General features: G+C 38.5%; 3 protein-coding genes across 3 annotated transcripts in view; 1 reads left to right on the top strand and 2 right to left on the bottom strand.

Annotated features, from left to right (window-relative positions):
- Nucleotides 1-308: 308 nt before the first annotated feature.
- LOC137198476 (serine protease 1-like) lies at nucleotides 309-2,932 on the bottom strand. The gene is made up of 6 exons (XM_067612362.1): nucleotides 2,713-2,932; nucleotides 2,335-2,485; nucleotides 1,971-2,230; nucleotides 1,666-1,784; nucleotides 1,268-1,369; nucleotides 309-527 (listed from the first exon to the last, which is right to left on the bottom strand). The coding sequence occupies exons 1-6, from the start codon at nucleotides 2,750-2,752 to the stop codon at nucleotides 480-482; spliced, it is 720 nt and encodes a 239-aa protein (XP_067468463.1). The 5' UTR covers nucleotides 2,753-2,932; the 3' UTR covers nucleotides 309-479.
- Nucleotides 2,933-4,782: 1,850 nt separating this feature from the next.
- Nucleotides 4,783-16,704, bottom strand: lipea (lipase, hormone-sensitive a). The gene is made up of 11 exons (XM_067612360.1): nucleotides 16,621-16,704; nucleotides 13,514-13,761; nucleotides 12,217-12,501; nucleotides 11,422-11,512; nucleotides 11,169-11,314; nucleotides 10,889-11,074; nucleotides 9,815-9,967; nucleotides 9,394-9,538; nucleotides 8,798-9,025; nucleotides 6,774-7,165; nucleotides 4,783-5,724 (listed from the first exon to the last, which is right to left on the bottom strand). The coding sequence occupies exons 1-11, from the start codon at nucleotides 16,628-16,630 to the stop codon at nucleotides 5,476-5,478; spliced, it is 2,133 nt and encodes a 710-aa protein (XP_067468461.1). The 5' UTR covers nucleotides 16,631-16,704; the 3' UTR covers nucleotides 4,783-5,475.
- The window catches only part of LOC137198471 (sodium/hydrogen exchanger 3-like), a 31,247-nt gene continuing 28,315 nt past the window's right edge, over nucleotides 16,677-19,608 (top strand). Inside the window, exons 1-2 of the mRNA XM_067612356.1 lie at nucleotides 16,677-16,765; nucleotides 19,353-19,449. The gene's annotated coding sequence lies outside the window, so the exon portion shown is untranslated. The remainder of the gene's footprint in view (nucleotides 16,766-19,352; nucleotides 19,450-19,608) is intronic.

Below are 19,608 nucleotides of genomic sequence, written 5' to 3'. Positions count from 1 at the left end.
AAGAACATACAAACTGTAGCAAATGGCTTAAAACATGCAAAACCACTGAACAGTTCCCATCCAAATTTATCCCGTCTGTCAGAGGATTGAAGTGCTAAACTTACTGTTAAAAGCCAGCACAAGTTAAACACACTAACTTTAAAAATGCTCAACAAAGTTCAAGAGCACTATAAAGCCACTCAAGTACAGTAACTGGAGTTAAGTGTAATTAGCTACTTCTACTCTTTTCACAAAATTCACTTGGTTTGTGTTAGGAAATGACATAATTATTTTGTCTGAATCAAACTCCAGAGACAGAGTAAGCTCGTTCATCCTGGTGATATTTTATTGTCATTGTTAAAAACATTATCCACAAACAGTCCAAGAAGTCACGTTCTGTAAACTGTATAGATATGTCCTCATATAATGCAGAGTCATTGCGTTGACATGAAATGAACAGCAGCAGCAGGCGGAGTCGATCTCTCCTCTACAGAAGGACTTCAGTGAGAAGCTATAGTGGACTGAATCCAGTCAGTAAACTTGCAGACCTGAAGAGACCAAACCAAATATCATTTAAAGAATTTGAGGCAGAGGAAGACACATTCAGCAGGTTCAACATGTACAATAAGAAGAGAGTCAGAGGTCAGAGAAGACACATTAAATGCTTTAGGATGCAAGTTCAAGATTCTTCTGTGCATATAAATTGAAAACTGTTTTTCTTGCATCATCAGATAAAGTATTTAGAGTATAAATTACCTTCAGAAGAGTACTGATTATAACACAACATACAGTACATACAGAGTTATTAAACACAGCCACTAATACAACTAACAACATGGTTCTTTTTCAAAAAGAAAAACATGTCACCAACTTTACCAAAATCTGTTAGAGATAAAAGCAAATAATGGCTCTTTTTTAAAGTGTTCTGGGTAAAATTTGAGCATAACTCAAATGATCTTTGACTACAAGAGAGCATTAGTTAGGTTGCTTACTTTCCTTAAAAAGTTTGAAACACAGTGTTTGGTCATTTTATTTACATACTGGCCAAATTGTATTTGATGTGGAATATCGTTTGGACCATATAAAGTTATGTTATATATTTGAAATGTTTAAGTCACAAAGCTCAATATGAATTAGTAAATCCAAGTGTTTGATTGACATAATGCTGATTCCTTTGTAGAGTCAAGTATGTTATACTAATTAAAAGTTAACCATTTTCTTTATGCAGCGATAATGTAGTTCACTATCACATTACAGACATCTGTTGATGTTACAGTCGTGTAACTACCTTGGTGTGAACCCCAACCATATTTGCCCCAGCACAGCCCCACCCCAAGGACACCACACCTTGGAGCTCCCCATTACACACCACAGGGCCGCCAGAATCTCCCTGATGGACAAGATGGAAAAATAATACTGTCTTGATTAATAGTGATCATAAAATAGTAACAAAAATATAATAAGAGTAGTAATTAAAAAAATAATAGAAAAAGAAAATTCACAAAATAACATGTATTGGGGAAATGCTGTATCAGCTGGAAAATACATTTAACATTTACAAGAAAAAATTAGGACATCAAGGTGTAATTTGTCAGATGAATTAGCGAGCAGGAACAGGAGTGTACCAATTATACATGCTGTCAGATGATTGTGATTATTTTTTTACACTTTCATGCATTCATGTACCTGGCAGGAGCCCTTTCCTCGCTCAAGGACGGCGGTGCAGAACAGAGAGGAGGAGAACCCACACTGCTCCTGGGGAATGGTGGGCACATCCACGCAGTGCAGGCATTCCAGACAATCAACTGGATCACACAAAAACGAGCCAGAGAGACATTTTTATGGGCTTAGTTGCCTCATTCTTTACAACAGTGACACCTGCAGCCACATGTTCAAATATTGTGATCTTTGACCTTTAGGAACTTTTATTGGTGACTAGTAGAAACACTCTGATAGAGATTAAATATGGTCCTGTCCCATCCCAGACTTACAGGGACCGTTGGTGACTCCCCAGCCAGAAATCACACACCACTGGTATTCTGCAGAGACACAGCTGCTAGGCAGGGCAATGGGCTGGACATACTTATCAAACTTTGCTGGCTCAGCAAGTTTGATTAGCATGATGTCATTGTTGTTGGTGTAACGGTCGTACTCTGGGTGGGGGATGATGACAGCCGGAGCAATAAACTGCTCAGGGCCATCCTTGTTGCCGATGTGGTGCTCACCCAGACGCAGCTCAATGTCCTCACCTCTGACGGATAATGGAGACAAAAAGAGGAGCAGATGGTTACAACAGAAGTCCCCTTTCAGTAAAATAAAGCTTGGTGTTGTAGGTCTCAATCAGCGTCAACTTACTTGAAGCAGTGTGCAGCACTGACGACCCAGCGGTCACTGATCAGGGCTCCTCCGCAATAGTGCCAGCCGTTGTTGAGTGACACCTGCCAGGGGACGGAGTGAGGCCTGCACTCATAGCTGCCATAGATCGTATCATCAAAGCCGAGGGCAGCTGTACAGGTGGAGAGTGGAGGGGACACAGACACAGAAAAAGTGTAGGAATGAGGAGTAAAACTGCAAAGATCATAAGCCCGAAATCCATTATGCACTTTGTAAAATTTTTGAAATTTCCTAAATGTTATTTGAGCACACAAAAGCAATTTTTTTGTATGATTTTTTGAGTCTATCTTACTTATTTCCTCTTGTGAGAAAAGCACAAAAAGTTTCACTCAAACTCACCATTGGTAGCCACCAACACAAGAAAAATGAGGAACAACATTGCGATTTTGGTTTGGACGTCCGCAGACAGGGAGATATCTCAGTTTACTCCTTAAATTTAGATCGTGTGTGAGTTTACTCCCCCTGAAAATGTCACTGACTGACCAATAGAAGATGTTGATGAAAAAATATCATGTGCAATCTGGGAATCCTGACGAGTGCTACAAGAGCAAACAGTGCAAATAGCTGGTGTTGAGTTATCATGAACGATGGGAAACGTCAAGCTGTGCTAAGTAACTTCTATACAGAGGTAATTCTTCAAATATGCTTTCAATGTAAGTGGTGGGGGCAAAAAATTCACAGTGTGTCCAGTTATTAAAAGTTTATCTGAGGCTTCAGCAGTCTGAGTTAGTCATATCAAGTGGATATCTGCCACATTTACAGTCCTTTTAGCATCAAATTCCCTCTCTGTGTTTTCTCGGACAGTGTCTCCCTGTTGAGCTGCAGTGGAAGTATAATAACAAAAAGAGGGGCTTTGACACTAAAACGACTAACTTTGAAAGATATCTAAGATAGACGACTGAAGCTTAAATACATTTTTGCGCAGAGGGAGGACTGTGGATTTTGTCCCCCATCACTTACATTGTAAGTGCATTATGAAGGGATCTTCTAATGGCCAGTATGAACAGGAGGAATGATTACAGCAAGAAAATTGTTTTTATGACAGAAAAATTGTGAACATGTCCTTTAAGTCTATGACATAAAAACCAGAACTCAACCAAAATAAAAAGTACCTAATTTAAAAAATGTTGTTTTATTAGATATCACTATCATTCCTACACGATTTTTAAAGGACTATACCAATGTTTTTGCAAGGTTTCACTTCTTTTTTTTTTTTATTACAAATAATGTATGATTTATATTTTTGCTGACTCTTCTTTTCTAAATGCATGCTATACAGTTTTAGACTTTTAGATGTTTTTTCCATTCCAGGGAAATTTTTGTTTCCATTGAATGAACATGTTTGAGTTGCGTAATCCAATAGAATCTGCCTTTATTTTTGTTGGTGACATGATGATTTTGTGGTCATGCAGTTTAAGTGCAGATTGATTTGAAACAATAGTTTAACATTGTTTATATTGTAAGTTGAATGGAACCTACTTATGTCTAAAACAGCAGAAGAAATACATTAAAATGTGTAAAACACAACAGCAAAAACGGTTAAGTGTGATATAAAGAACATACAAACTGTAGCTAATGGGTTCAAACATGCAAAGCCACTGAACAGTTCCCACGCAAATTTATCCTGTCTGTCAGAGGATTGAAGTGCTAAACTTACTGTTAAAAGCCAGCACAAGTTAAACATACTAACTTTAAAAATGCTCAAGTTCAAGAGCACTATAAAGCCACTCAAGTACAGTGACTGGAGTTAAGTGTAATTAGCTACTTCAATCAAACTCCAGAGACAGAGTAAGCTTGTTCATCCTGGTGATATTTTATTGTCATTGTTAAAAACATGATCCAACATTGCGATTTTGGTTTGGACGTCCGCAGACAGGAAGATATCTCAATTTACTCCTCAAATTTAGATCGTGTGTGAGTTTACTCCCCCTGAAAATGTCACTGACTGACCAATAGAAGATGATGAAAAAATGACATCATGTGCAGTCTGGGAACCCTGACGAGTGCTACAAGAGCAAACAGTGCAAATAGCTGGTGTCGAGTTATCATGAAGGATGGGAAACGTCAAACTGTGCTAAATAACTTCTATACAGAGGTAATTCTGCCAGTAAGATTAAGTATTATTATATTTTGCTGCTTGTGTATAGTAACAAGAGCAATCATCTGCCCATTAAATTGAATTCAACATTGAATTATTTTAACAATGTTTCTAGATAATACATGTTAAAACATACACAATTTATGAAAAGGCTAATTAAATTACATAACTTCTGATTTCCATGTAAAGCAGCACGTTAACAGGGTCAAGAGGTCAATCTGGTGGCTGCACAGGACAAGCTGTGCTAACATAGGTGGAAACACTCATGTCCAAAAACTTCAAATGAGCACAAATATCATATAACACCCAGAAATCTTTGCATTTTTGATTTAATACAAGCTTTAAATATTACATATTTATATTAAGAAACATTATAACAAGTTACTTTCAACACTCATCCACATACTGCTGGTAAATACAAGATCAAGGCCTCCTTATTAATAATATGTTGTAAACACGTGACAAAATCAAAATATAATAATAAAACAGTGCATCTGGAATGTGTTTCTTGTACAAGTAAACCTTTAACCAGTTAGGTCAGTTAGGTGATGTAGCTTTTCATCATACATCAAGGCACAACAGCTGTTCAGTAAAGAAATTACTGCGAGAACTTTTCCTCAGCTTTTAGTTTTTGCCAGACTGTAATATTCTCAGTGTGCTTTTGATATGGATCATGTAAATTGTATCAAAACACTTATTTCGTTTTTTGTTATTATTCAGGATAATATTAAAGCTGGTTACAGAACAATATATTACACTTTTTTAGTGGCTTTCTCAGTCATCATTGACTGGAGAAAATGTTGTGCGGTATAAGTTTAAAGTGCGTTATCCAAAAGTTTCCTCTAGTTTTACAGTTATTGCATCATCTTCATAATTCTCTCTAATACGTAAGCCCTTCTTCAATTTATTGCATTTGTCTCACCGCATTATTTCAAATCTCTTCTTCATTCCAAAACAACAAAAGTCCCCTGAATGACAGACTAAATCAGCCTGACAGATCAGCACTAGTGGTAAGTCTCTTCCCGCTTTGGCCGTTTATGAAGAGCAGGCGTCGGGTTTTCTTGCTGAAAAACCTCCCTCATTCGCTCCACACAGATTTCCGCAGCGACGTCCGTCTCCTTGGAGAGCTGTGACAGGCTGAGGAAGCCGTGTGGGAGGTCCTCCACCACCGACAGACTCACGGGCTGGCCCATGTCTCGCAGCTTCTTGGCAAACATCACAGAGTCATCCAGCAAGGCATCCAGAGCAGAGGCCTGCGTGGACACATGGAGGAATCAGGAAACAAGAGCTGAAAATGTACTGGAAAAAACTGTGAAACTAACTGTAACAGTTAGCTGGAAAAATACAAATAGCAAAACAATAGACCTGAAAAATATTAAAATGAAGCTACATGAAGCAAGAACACACAAAGCAAATATGAACATACTAGAATTTTTGCATGATTTGACCCAATAAATACAAATTAATATACTTAACATTACTGCAAACAGTACCAGCATTTGGCTTCAGATGATTCTGGTGTGTTATTCAAGTCAACTTGAAGAGATATGAAACTTGCTTGACATAGTGTATATTTCATTTTTGTCCAGATATGTTATTGTCTAGTGTTAAAGGGGGTGGTGGAACAAGCTGTAAGCAGAACACCGACTTATTATCACCTCATAAAAGTTGCTATATGAACGTGTTAGCAAACATTTGTCTATTTACACATCTAGCAGACACAGAGCAACATTCGCATGTAACATTAGTTTAGTAAAGGAAAGGGAAATATTAGGTTTTAGCTGCTAATTGCTCCACTATTTTCTTCAGTAAGTCGCTAAATTTGTCTGTCTGCTGTTTGTTGCCAGTTAGGGAGTCAACAGTTGGTTTATCAGAGCTTTTTTGCTGAAGAAGTAAAGCTGACAGAGTTATTAACGACCCTTCTCACCCACTGTACAGTGAATTTGAACTTTTACCCTCAGGGAGACGTTATAGATTACCAATAGCTAATAGAAATATCTACAAGAAATCCTTTGTCCCAATAAATGAAACTAGGATTTGGTAGACTAGATTACAGGGTGGTGCTCCTGACTGTGCTGCAATTTTTACATTTTTTTTAAATGAATGTGTTTGCTGAGACGATATATTGTCGTATGCATGTTTTTATGTTTTTATGACATGTCTTATGGTGAAACCGCAGGCAGATTTACACATTGTGGACAATAAAGTTTTCTTATCTGTGTTGCTGTAGTTACAAAACACTTTAAATTAAATCAAATTAAGTGATTTAACTGTCTCTAAGTAAGTAATTTCCGTCTCTCACCACTATATGTACAGGTGGCAGGCCTCTTAGCATGTTGTTAGGAGCCAGCAGGGGTGACACAAATGGGTTCCTGGTAATGGGGCAGGACGTCGGGCGGACAACAGCCAGGCACTCAGAACGCAGGGGCTCAAAGCCCTCTGGGTAATCCATGTGAGCCCCGGAGTTTGGTGGGGAGGTGTGGCTGAACGTCCTGTGGGTGTTGTTACTCGGGGACGTTCTATGCGCTGACGACGGAGAGCGCACTCCACCTGTAGGCCGCATGGGGTCAAGAAAGGACTGGATCCAGTTGGAGGCTCCCTGGGTGAGATCACTAAGCAGCATGGCGGTGTCTCTGCCCAGAGCGCTTAGACTGCCGCTCGCCACTGCAGGCTGCACCGTCTGAGACTCTGCGCCTGAGAGGGAGAGGATATGAGGTGAGCAAAGGATAAAATATGTCAGTGTTACATAACAAAGACACAAAAGACAAACTAAAAATAAAACATGGAAGTGGCTCTTAAGGATGCGACCCTGGCTTATTTTCAGTTTTTCAGTAGCCACTGTAGATCCAACAAACCTGGTTGAAGTACCAACAGTTCGAATGTTGTTTTAAGTCTCAATGGCAGAGCGTACTTTACTACATAAAGGACGGATTTGATTACTTTGGTTCCAGCAGATTATTAAAAGAAGTCAAAACAAAGTCAATGAAATAATACAAAAAAGAAAGTATGAGCAAGTGAAAACTACTTGTCTTCCAGTGTCCTTGAACATCCTCTAGATATTTGGTTTAATGTCTAATGTTTAAAGGGGTACTCCAGTGATTTAGTGCTGCTCTTCCATAAAGTTGAGGGACTAACAACAGAAATAGGAAAGGCAGACACATCCTGAATTTTATTTTAAAATCACTGGATGTAGCAACTTGATACAGTCTTTCCTATCTGCCTCGTGAATGCAAACCCCACACCTCCAGTTTATAACTTAGGCTTTTGTCTCAAGCCCAGGCTGAGGTATTTCAAATTTTGGAAAGCTTCTTCCAGATTCACAGAAGATAATACAGAATACAACTGTTCTCACAGGCTGAGTCGTACTCCTCGTGAACTTCATGTGTAAAAATCAGTGGAGTGTCCCTTTAAGTTTCTATTGAATACAGGCTTTAAAGTTTTACCACATGTTAAATATTTAGAACTTATTTATTTCATACCCATACAAAGCTAGCCAATATGTAAAGGCCACATTATCAATTGCTGTATATTGTGAAACACCAACAGGTAATAACAGATAACACAGTACATTAAATCTAAAAATACATTTCAGTCTGTCCAAAGTGAATTATCAAAATTAATTTGATAACGTGGTCAAGATGAAACAAACCTTCATCTTATATATAATGACAATTACTACACACAGTGCAGCTTTCTGGCCTATGAGCTCCAACACCTGAGATGTGAGTTCAGAAAAGAATAAGTCTGTCACTGAGGGCAGACACCAAAACTTGATATAAGCTTGTTAAGATAAAACCTCCTGAATCAAGTTTAAATTCACATACCCACATTGGACACAACTCAAACCACTAGAGAGCCACTTTGAGTCTGTTTATTCCAGGAAGTCTGAGATCTCCTACTGTGCGTTTTTTACTGTGTGGAAATTGAACTGTTTATGTGTTCAGTGTTACACTGTTGGAGGATTCAGAGAGCTCAGTGGCAGACTCTGGCATGTCAAAGTGTTTACAGTGCAATTGACTAATGTCGGGCTGACCAGCCAAACCAGTAAGCAAACTAGGTGGTGCCACATTGGTGAAAATAATCCAAGACTGTGGGTGGATGCAAACTTTGTATTTAGCAATCATTGCCTTACAGTGTAGCTGACAGCAGGTTGTTGATTATTTCCATCTTCCTTTCCTCCCACGTTATCCAGTTTATATATAAATCTCTCTGATATTCTGTTTTCTGTTCCTGTGGCGTCGGAAAGTGTTCTTGTGTTAAATGAGGTGTGAAACCGCACACGCCTAATGCTGCGCACATACACAAACACCGTGCACACCCACATACCTGCATAGGCATTGAGGCATTTAGTAAGAACACCTAAAGGCAACAGCGGGTCAATGAGTGTGAGCAGGCGGGAGGGGGAGGCATCGGTGGTGAGCAAGGTGGCGGGGTACGCAGCCATGATGCCGTCAGGGACTCGGATGCCGCTGGATATGGCCTTCATGGAAACGGTGATGCAGAGGTTGCCTCCGGCGCTGTCTCCCGCCAGACAAACTCGCTCTGCTGTCGAGCCTGAGACACACAAACAGAGTTATTAGTATGTGAATAATAATTATAATAGTTCAAGCAATATTAATACAGAGCCAGGATTGTTGTTCTCAAATTTTAAGATTCCTATCTGTGTAATCTGTAATTGTATAGACTAAATGATTAATCAAACAAAAGAATAATCTGATTAATCAATAATGGCAGTGTCAGTACTACTGTATATTGTACCCTATTTGTTTACATTTATCCGTTTTATCTGTCTGTGAGTGGGAACATATGTTTCCCCAGATATTAACAGATTCACCAGATAATCCGTTAAAATACAAGCCGTCAGTTCTAATTATAGGTTTACTGTGGTCATGTGTTGCTGGACTGTGATGTCATAAACTGACCCAGCAGATGACAGTTTTTCAGGGCCCAGCAGTAGGCGTAGAAACATTCCTCAAGAGCTCTAGGAAAGGGCGCTTCGGGTGACAGAGAGTAGTCCACGGAGAGGACGGGGACGTTCAGCTCCTTAGACCAGCTTCGAAGATAATTCTGATGACAGGAAGAGGTTGGATAAAAGATAGAATAATGATGTGGGATGAGAGGAATGCAACTGGGTCTAAACAAAAAACAAGAGCGTGCACTCAAAAGTGAAAGGAACAAAGGCATATCTTGTTGGATATAATTTTTTTTAAGAACTATTAACATTTGTTACTTCAGCAGCTTTCGCACAACACTTTGTTGCACTGAAAGATCTAATGCTACATATAATTACTGCAATTACTACATTCAATACCACTCAGCATGATCCAGCACTCTGTACTGTACCTCATGGGATCTGGATGTCTGGGCCACAAACCCCCCTCCATGGAAGTGTATGAGCAGCCAGGGGGAGCGAGGCTGCTTCTGTACCCAGGGGAGCTGCGATGCAGTGATGGGAGGAGGATCTGTTCGTGAAAAAGCTCGCAGCTCCTCACTCTCCTATAACATAAGAGGATAAATAGTGAAAAATAATAAAGTACAAAACAAACACCCTTACTCTCACACAGTAAAGGTATCTAAAGAAAATGTATATAAAAGTGTATTTTCCAGTCTTGATTGTGTCATAATACACATGTAGTTTATACTAAGTAGTCAAATAAATCCCAATAACATCACTGTGACAACTGAGTAAACTCCATCAGCTGATGAAGGTCATGAGATGTGGTTAAAAGCTCTGGAAAATATCCCAATAAGTGGACCTTGTGCTAAGAGTTTTTTATGAAGCATCATTTTCTTGCATTTTACATCTGAAATCCATCACAGTCACCTCTTTAAACAATATACCTTTTATGGTATCCTTGAAAATATAACTGCTGTTTATCTCCCTTACTTGTACACCATTGGTTTACATTATTCACTGTGTCACAGGTGGTTAAAATGCATATAACTGAATTGGTACATATGTGGGTAATGTATAGACTGGTTTTTAATTTATTTGTATACTGTTATGTGTTAAATCTCTGAAGCAACTAATAAACCGATCCATCAGGTCTTCACATTTCAGTTAAAAAGCTGACCTTTAATAATTGCATCCTCATTATATGTGCAGTATGTGACGCTGGGAAGATTTCTCATGCAAGATTTGACTGTGTACTCTCTCTATTGAAATCTGACCAGATGTTTGCACGCTTTATTACATGGCTAAAAAAGAGACAAAAAGTTCATGCAATAACTTCAGAGATTCGTCACAACAGAATGTCATGTAGGTTTATTTTGTAGTTATAATATCAGTATGCCTGATCCAAAACTGTTTATTCTTAGTCTTTTTCTTACTTTTTGTCAATTTCAGATTTCTAGTCACCATTACGAGTTTACTGCAAGTCTTCCTGACCACATCCTGCCTCATCTGCGGAACCTCACCTGTCCTTCTCGAAGCTCATAGGAGATCAGACGCATGTGGACTGGTCCGGGGCCCCAGTGGGCAAGTGGAGGTGAAACAGTGGCAGACAGACTGGGGTCTGAGGCCAGGGGGAGGCGAAGAGCGACAGGGGGCAAAGTCAGGGTTAAGTTCACCTTCACTGGACTAGAGGCTATTCTGCTGAAGCCCTGGATCGAGAAAGATAAGGAAGGAGCAGTTAAACATTGACGACGACTCTAGGTAATAAAAAAGTGAGATGGATGAACATTTGACCCTGCCTACTGTTATAAGCCCGGACTCTGTGAGGTTCCAGAAGGACTTCCAAAATTGCAAGTCCAGGTTCTGAGTGATGCGTTCGAACTCGGCCCCCCGCAACTCTGGATCAATGACGTACTTCCCTGATGTGAGGAGAGAAAGTGCTGCCATACCTAGAAAATCAAGAAGAAGGATTCATCATTCAGGATGACATCTAAAAAAAAAAGACCACAACAGGATCTAGGACTTCACCTCCATCTATAGGACAAAAGCGACTCACCCAACCCAGACTGCTGTTTACCGTACGTCTCTCCATATGAAACCATGCTTATTACAACAGTCTGGAGGAACGGACGAAGAGTTGGCGAGAACTGTCAAAAGAGAAAAGAAGAGCTTTGCTTCAAACAATTTAAACTTGTGACCTGTACTTTTCTTTATAATGAAGCCAAAACTGTCTTTTACCTCATGTGTTATCTGAATTACATTAAGTTTCTAAAATAACTAGTGTCATGAGAAATACTGTGGCTGGTTGAAGCTCAGCGAGGGCCTAACCCTAACTCATGTACGTTAGCTTGAGGAGGAAAAACTTCCACAGGACTCTGGTGTAAAAAAGGATAAAACAAGTATTTACTCCACAGTTTGTAGTATCTTCTTACAGGAGTAATTAAAGTTAAGTTCTCCTAATCAGCAAACTGTACTACAGTGAGAAATCCATGTCTCTCATTCCTTACTTGAGCCTCAACTTTCCAAACCGCAGGTTCACCCTAGTAAACACAAGGGACCTTTATCTCTTAAAGCAACAGTAACCTACTTCACTGTTTTAACAGAAAGCTTAAATAATGTTGCCTTTTAAAACATATCATGCTTACATCAACATGAATCAAATCAAATGATTATTAGCTGAACTTTAACAAATTACTATTAATTAACTTATTCAATGACTTATACATAACATCACTTAAGTATCTCAATTTACATAACCTGTTTAGCAAAATACAGACTGTACTTATATACCGAACTAAACATATGTAAACATAACTTGGCTCCAACAAATAAGTCCTTGTTTTTGGCTGACCTGAAAGCCCAGACAGCGGCCATAGAAACAGGCTTTGTGCATGGAGCTGTACTCCTGCACAAACTTGCGGCTCAGGTCCCCGTCCTGCAGGGAGTACAGCTGGCCGTGGTCATTGTCGTTGATCAGCTGCTTTGCGAGGTAGAGCAGGGCTCGCAGCTGGCACAGGGCACTGCAGTACGCCTCCATCTCCGAGGCATTGTGGTCTGCCCTGAAGAAAGCACCGTTGTAATTCGAGGCAATGTATCGGCCCTTTTGAATGATGTGCAAAAGGCAAGACTGCAAGACCTGAAAGAAAGACAGACAGAGAGAACATGAAACAATGTGGATTTAGTTTGGGAGGTGGGAGAATGGACTTAATAAACTTAAAATATGCAATATTTAGTGTATTTTATCATTTTGGGACATCATTGTATTTACTGTAGACAAATCAGTTTCTACAATCTTCTACACTGTAATTTGCAACATTTGCTACATTATGTGCTGCATATTTTTCATTTCTGTTATGCAAAAAATAAAAGAAATTATTATTATTATAAAGGTAATATGGTGAACGTGTTAGCAAACAGTGGTTTATTTATGCAAAGTTCAGACATTTAAGTCCAATATTTGTTATCCATTTTGCTCTATTTTGGTCTCCACCAACTCCAAAACATATGTTTTGTTCACTGGCTAGTTGCTAACTTTGTCTGTCTGACGTTTGGGGCTGGACGGGTAGAATACAGATGGTTTTTAGAGCTTTTTTGCTGAAAATAAAACAACACCGAAAACAGTGGTGAGAGGAAACCAAAACAGTAAAGTTGCGGGCTGGAAAAACCAAAACAACAAACTAAAGGATGCTACAAAACTTTGTAGAGCAATTACACATAGTCTTTAGATCCATTCTTAATATGAGATGAATATGAAATTTTGTCATGATGAAAAATTGTATTTAATGTGTGGGGGAAATATTTAATTAACTTTAATTTGAACTTAGATGTTGACATTATGGAGGTACAGTACTAAATATCGCAGCACAAAATAGGATGAGGGAAATGTAGTCTTTGTGAAATCTGACCACTAACACTGCTGTGAGATCTAAGCTACTAATCATCTTTACTTAACTGTATCTATACACAATTCGAACATTGGATAATGTTAAAAGTGATTATTAAAATGTAACATGTTGTATCTTTAATCACCTACAAACAACAATCAAACAGCTCATACTCTGTGTTTTGTTTAGTCTCTTAAAAGATATAATAACTCAGAAGTACAAAGCAATCAGAGCTGTAATAATACATCCACGGTGTTTCCATACCTTGACCAGGGTGCGGTAACCATTTCCAGGCGTTTGCTCATCAAAGTCGTAATGATGGTAGACGGCGGTGAAGCTGGCGACCAAAGGCTCCAGGGCTCGGCCATGCTCCTGAATCTGTCTCATACACGTGACTAGACGCTGTGCAACACTGCCGTACGGCAAATCAGAAGGCCCACACAAAGCAGAAATGTTGTCTTCGCACACCGTCTCCAAGGCTGCGAACACAACCTTGTAATCCATGTCAGAGTCTGGGAGACAAAGAGAGACAAGAGAACCTTTATATCTGCCTGTGTAACTATTGACAGAACAGACATGTGATGTGCACTTTGTGTTTTTAAGAAAAAGGATCATCAACCGAAGGGTAAACACACAGATCGTAATGAGCTCATCTCCTGCAACAGAATGCATCGCTTTGTTGATAACACTCTGGTTATCTGTTTGGTCAAGGATTGAAATTCCAGTGCAGCCTGAGGATAGTACTTTGAAACTGGGTCATTATGTGATGACCAAAGGGAGAGACTGGCTGACAACAGTGACATTAAGTGATGAAGATTATTTATACAATAATAGTCCAGATATAGAATAAATTGTTGGCTCTGTAAATGTAAAAAATAAAAAAATTACAAAGACATGATTGTATGTCTTACTCAAACATGACATGCTCATCTGTTGTTGGATTGATTGAAAATATTGACAACTTGTAGCCTATATCAAGAGTCTGTTCTCTTTCCAGATAACTGACAAAGACTGAAACACTTTCAAATTTACAAATGCAAATTAAAACCGCTGAAACGTTGAAGCCATTTATGAGGAAAATGTCAAAAATGCGCTGGTTCCAGTTTATCAAATGTGTGAATTTGCTGCTTTTCTTCATTTTATATCACTGTTTGATTTGAAATTGAATATGTTTGGGTTTTAGGCTGTTAGTCAGAAAAAATAAGCCATATGAATGAGTCACCTTGAGTTCAACATACAAACTAAACAATTAATCTATTAATAAAGCAATAATTGTCTGGTTAATTGATAATAACAACAATCATTAGTTGCAGCCCTAATCTATATCACAATATAAAACTACATACACAGTGAGAGAGGATTTAATCTTTACGGTTTTGGTGTGTTGGTCGGGCCAAACAAGACATTTTACGGTGCATCTTTGGAAAATTGTGACATTTTTCACTATTTTCTGACATTTTATAGATCAAACGACTAATTAATTAATCAAGAATGTAATCTAGAGATGAAATGATAATGAAAATACTCATCAATTGCAGCCCTAATAGTTTACACTGACCCAAGTGTTTTTTAATGTAGATATCTGACCATGAATAATGAATACACAGAAAATATACTGAGCGTGCAGCGTGCAGTTCACTGTCATTAGTCACACTATTTAACATACATTACCATGCTACATTAAAGCTATCACGTTAATTTTCATGTGGACATAGGACAAGTGTGGCTTTAAATGTCATAAAAAAGTGGAACATCTCTTCTGTGCCAACAGCAGCTGTCGGCGCACATAGCCGGGAGCACAAAGTGATATCAGGACACTGCGCTAGTTGCAGCAATGTTCAGAAACACTGGAGGCTTTATCACAGCTTTGACACATCCTTGATCTTTTTTTTTTCTTCTATTTGAAGTTACTGTCTCAATGGGCAGACTTTCAGGCTGATGAGAACAGCAATATTGCAGCTCAGTAACTGGATGTTCTTTGCACCATCTGCATTAGACATAGGACACCCACACATTTTTATGTTGATAGGCCCCTGTGTGAGCCAGGATAGGACACTATACACTACAAAACTCTGTAAATGTTATATTTTTCACATTATATTTATTTACTTACTCACTAACTCATATTATCTGAACATTTTATCTCCCTATGTGATGGTCTCAAACGTGGTTTGAACATAATTCTGTTGGAGAAATACTAAACCACTTTGTTTCATTTTTAACTTAGCCTTTTTTTCCCCCTGAAAACAATCAAAGAATATCAGAATCCACTGTAAAATCCCACACATGTATTTTGTCTATAAATGCAAAATGTGAGCTCTTCTTCACATCATTCAATACCCCAAATTAGCTGAAACAATAAAGACGTGACTTCAGAGCCCTCGGCGGTAGCCACAGCCCTGACCACAGATAAACCTCTGTCTCAAAGAATCACATCAGAGGGGGTTTTTGTTTGTGGTTATGATTTGGTGAAAAGCTCAGTCATTGTATCGTGATTGTAGAGATAAAAGTGATCAAACAGCGAGAGGTTTATCTCACTTGAGTCCAGTTTCTCTGTATTCTATTTAATTTCCCTCTTTATTGCATTTTTAAATGTGGTTAATGCATTTTTTTTTGGCTTGTGTAAAGCACATGAATTGCCTCTGTTTTTTGAAAGATGTAATTTGCCTGGCCTTTCTTTCTTATGTAGTTTTACTTAAGTAGGATTTTTCATGCATGATTTTTGCTTGTAATGGAGTATTTTTACATGGCTGTATTGGTATTTTTACTTCTGAATACTTCCTCCACCACTGCAGATGTTTATACTCTCAAATATCAACAGCAGTATCCACCTCACACATGCCTAACTGCATTTGTTTCTTATCTCAGCATTAATCAATCACCCTCGGTTGTCAGCCACCAGTCCTTTTAACACAAACAGCTGATAAATGACGTGAACCTGTCAACAGGCTCGCCTCTGTCACTGTCCAACACTGCCCGATATCAGTTTCCAGCACAGATATCACCTTCTCACGCTGTTCAAACGCCCCCACTCGGGTTTGGAGCATTTTTTGGGAACATAGCTCTTCCGCTAAGTTAGCTTGTCTCCAAACATACACACAAGATCCGCTGATAAAACGAGCGTTTGTCCTGTTGTAGCTGGCGTTTACTACCGGTAACCTCGCCCACAAGTTGGAGGACTTTTAACCGCCGTCCACCCTGTTGCTTTCTGTTTTAAACATATGTTTAAACCTTTAAAAAAATAACAACGACGCTGTTTTACATTCGTCGCTAATGTTTCGAGCCGGGTTACAACGCTACAAATATGCCGAACACGACAGATATGTGTATAGATATGTGACTTCGCGGTGTTTTATGTTGGTTTCACTTACCGACCCGCATCTTCTTCCTTGATGTGCTGTCGGTCCCTGCCAGCGCGCCCACAGAATGCTGGGTAACGTCATGCGCGCGAGCGAGCGTGGCACCGCCGCGCGCTGCTGTATGAGCCTCGCGCCTGTTGGCATGATGAATCAACAGGTAGGCCAACATCCACGTTTAGCTAACTATCAATCTCTATTAATATCAAAGGTTAGGTTTAGATTTGGATGATTGGGAAGAAATCTGACCGTTGGCAGTTGGAATTACAGCCATTTTATTCCTTAGTCTGTTTTTGAGTAAAGATATCATCCCAACTTCAGAGATGTTAAGTGAACAAAATAAGTAAACAGCTAACACCTGCTACTGCATTTAAATTAATTCTTAGAGCAAGTTTGGTCAAAAGAGTAAAGTCTGCTTTAATCCACATGATATTAACGTTACAGGCTGTAAATCAAAATATATACGGAAGCTCCATCTTGTTAGAAAAAGAGAAAACAAACAAACAAGCAAAGATTAAATGTTAAATGTTTTGTACTGTTTAGCTGTTGGGTTGCTGAGGTTTCCTGATGAAGCACAATGCAGCGTTAATAATAACATTAACTATGGCTCCTTTATATTCATGTGTCCCAGTAAGCCACGGTGGTGTGACAGTGGCAGCATGCACAATACAGGACCCTGAAACTGAAGTAGCTAAATGGAATTTAGCCATTATTCATTTTATTATTCACACCTGTTCTTTTCCTACTGTAGCATGTTGAAATGTCTTCTGTGAAAAAGGCCTGTACTTGTGCTCTGTTACTCTGCCTGTCAGCTCACAGACTAAACAGTCTCTGTGTTGTAAACTGTTCAAACACAATATGCAAAAAAACCCCAAAGTAATGACTAAAAGAAAGGTTGTGCATGCATGTACATACCTATCATTCTCTTTCTGTGTGTGTATATAATGAGATTATGGGAGTCTCTAGTGGCCATTTGATTTCACCTGCAACAGTGTCGGCACCAGTGAAGTTCTTTAGCCACTTCATATTCATTCTGTTGTTTTGAAGAACATAGAGCATAAAACCACAATATTTGACTGTACAGTGTGCCTGAAATTGGACTTTTATTTATTTATTTTTATTGGCACAAAGGTTACAATAAAAATAAAACAATAGGGTCCTTAGGTAAGAACTACTGTTTTACAGTAGTGCTATGCCTTTTGGGATTGGTCCCTAATTACACAGTAAAAAGTTATATTAATTTGTGCAGGAGAGGAAGGAAGCCCAGCGGGCTTATACAAAGTGCTCACATTCATTTCAAGAAGTCATAAAAACATACTGAGTCATAAAACAATATAACATTATATAGATAAAGAAACCATCCCATAATAAAACAACCATTCATGAATTCTTTTGTGTACTTTAGGTTTAGGCTAGGCCCATTAGTCTTTTCAACAATAGTGTGCTTCCATCTTTGTGGCTACAGTTCAGGGAAGCCTCTTTCCTGTTTTAATTCAACAATGACATCATGCACAAAGCCAGATCCATAAAGAAATTGTTCTCCCAGTTTTGTGTGGATGAACTTGGCTTTGGGGTAATTTGAACAACTGCGAGCCCGGCTTTATCACCCAACATCAGGAGCCGACCTCACTAATGCTTGTTGTAGCTGAATGGGAGCAAATTTCTGCAGCCAGGTTCCATAATTTTGTGGAAAGTCTTCTGAGAAGAGTGGAGGCTGTTCTAGCAGCAGATTAATGTCCATGGTTTTAGAATGAGATGGTCAAGAATCACATAAGGGTGTAATTTTCTGGTGTCACCATACTTTATTTATTTGTTTAATGATCTGTTATGATAAAAAAACAAGGATGTTAGAGCTGAAATTATTAATCCTATAGTTGACAGAAAATCATCTGCATCTATTTTAATATGAGGTCTTCTCCAACTCTCAGCTCTTTTAAATAAAGGTTAAGACTTTTCTATTTGCAGTTGTCTTTCATTAAATGTACTGTAATTTGTAATTTTTAGCCCCCTGTTTTATGTCTTATTCTATTTTATCTCATTTTTATTTTTCATTAAATTCATTTGAATTCTATTTAAATGTGTCCTTTTATATCTTGTATTTCTTTTACATTTTGTCTTGAGCACTTTGAATTGCCTTGTTATTGAAAGGTGCTATACAAATAGGCCTAAACGTTTTCAGAAACACCCTGGCTCCAGCTTCTCATAAGGATTTGTCATACATGATGGTAACCTAATATAATTGGGTTTTGGACAAATTGCACAAATGTTAAGAGAAAATTAACAACTTAAATAGGTCGACTGGGGCACTGAGAAGTTCTAATTGGCATTTTTCAGTATTTTCTAACAGTTTATAGCAAAAATTATGAATTGTTTAATCGAGAAAATGATGAACTGATCAATAGAGAATGAAAATAACCGTTAGTTTCAGCCTTAAAAACTGCACTTGTATGTCACAACAAGTTCAATAAATGCAATGCCAAATATCCTCTGAAGAATAGAATGATAGTTGTCTGTTGTTGTTTATTGATTCCATAATTTGTAACATTTGTAACACAACTACTAGAGTAAATACATTTAAACACGTGAAAAGATGCAACCACAGCTCTTCTTTTCTGTTTTTTATCATGTAAACAATCTAAATATAGTGCAGAAGGTCAATTAAGGTGTATAAATTTGACCTGCCAGCCAAATGTGAGGGAAATACTTCTTACAGTCTCCTCTGTTTGCTCTCTTGTCTCTTTGAACAGCATCACAAGGACAGGCTCAGGGTTTCCTCGCACATTCAACAACATGAAAACCCAATTGACATGAATTTACACTCAATACACAGTTGAAATTCCCAAGGTAAGTGACTAATCTTACAGTTTGTCATGTTCTTCTTTTGAAGCACCCATTTAGAGTTTAATGATTTATTGGGTGTGGTGGTGACACTGTAAGTGTATGTGTGGGCGTCATTGGGGTCATTTTCTGTGTATGATGTATGACACTATGTAGAAAGTTTTC

This window comes from Thunnus thynnus, chromosome 15, assembly GCF_963924715.1.
Source record: "Thunnus thynnus chromosome 15, fThuThy2.1, whole genome shotgun sequence".
Lineage (NCBI taxonomy): Eukaryota > Metazoa > Chordata > Actinopteri > Scombriformes > Scombridae > Thunnus > Thunnus thynnus.
Note: the sequence above shows the minus strand (reverse complement) of the source record. Positions and strands in the feature narration are given on the sequence as shown.

Bases quoted from the DNA above. Each gene is read 5' to 3' on its own strand.
- LOC137198476 (XM_067612362.1), bottom strand. From the start codon at position 2,752: ATGTTGTTCCTCATTTTTCTTGTGTTGGTGGCTACCAATG. The intron at 2,486-2,712 runs GTGAGTTTGAGT...CCACCTGTACAG, and splicing joins TGTGTTGGTGGCTACCAATG to CTGCCCTCGGCTTTGATGAT. The intron at 1,785-1,970 runs GTAAGTCTGGGA...TGTGTGATCCAG, and splicing joins GGGAGTCACCAACGGTCCCT to TTGATTGTCTGGAATGCCTG.
- lipea (XM_067612360.1), bottom strand. The intron at 11,075-11,168 runs GTAGGCAGGGTC...TTCTCGATCCAG, and splicing joins CAGAGTCCGGGCTTATAACA to GGCTTCAGCAGAATAGCCTC. The intron at 5,725-6,773 runs GTGAGAGACGGA...GTGTCCACGCAG, and splicing joins TGCCACCTGTACATATAGTG to GCCTCTGCTCTGGATGCCTT.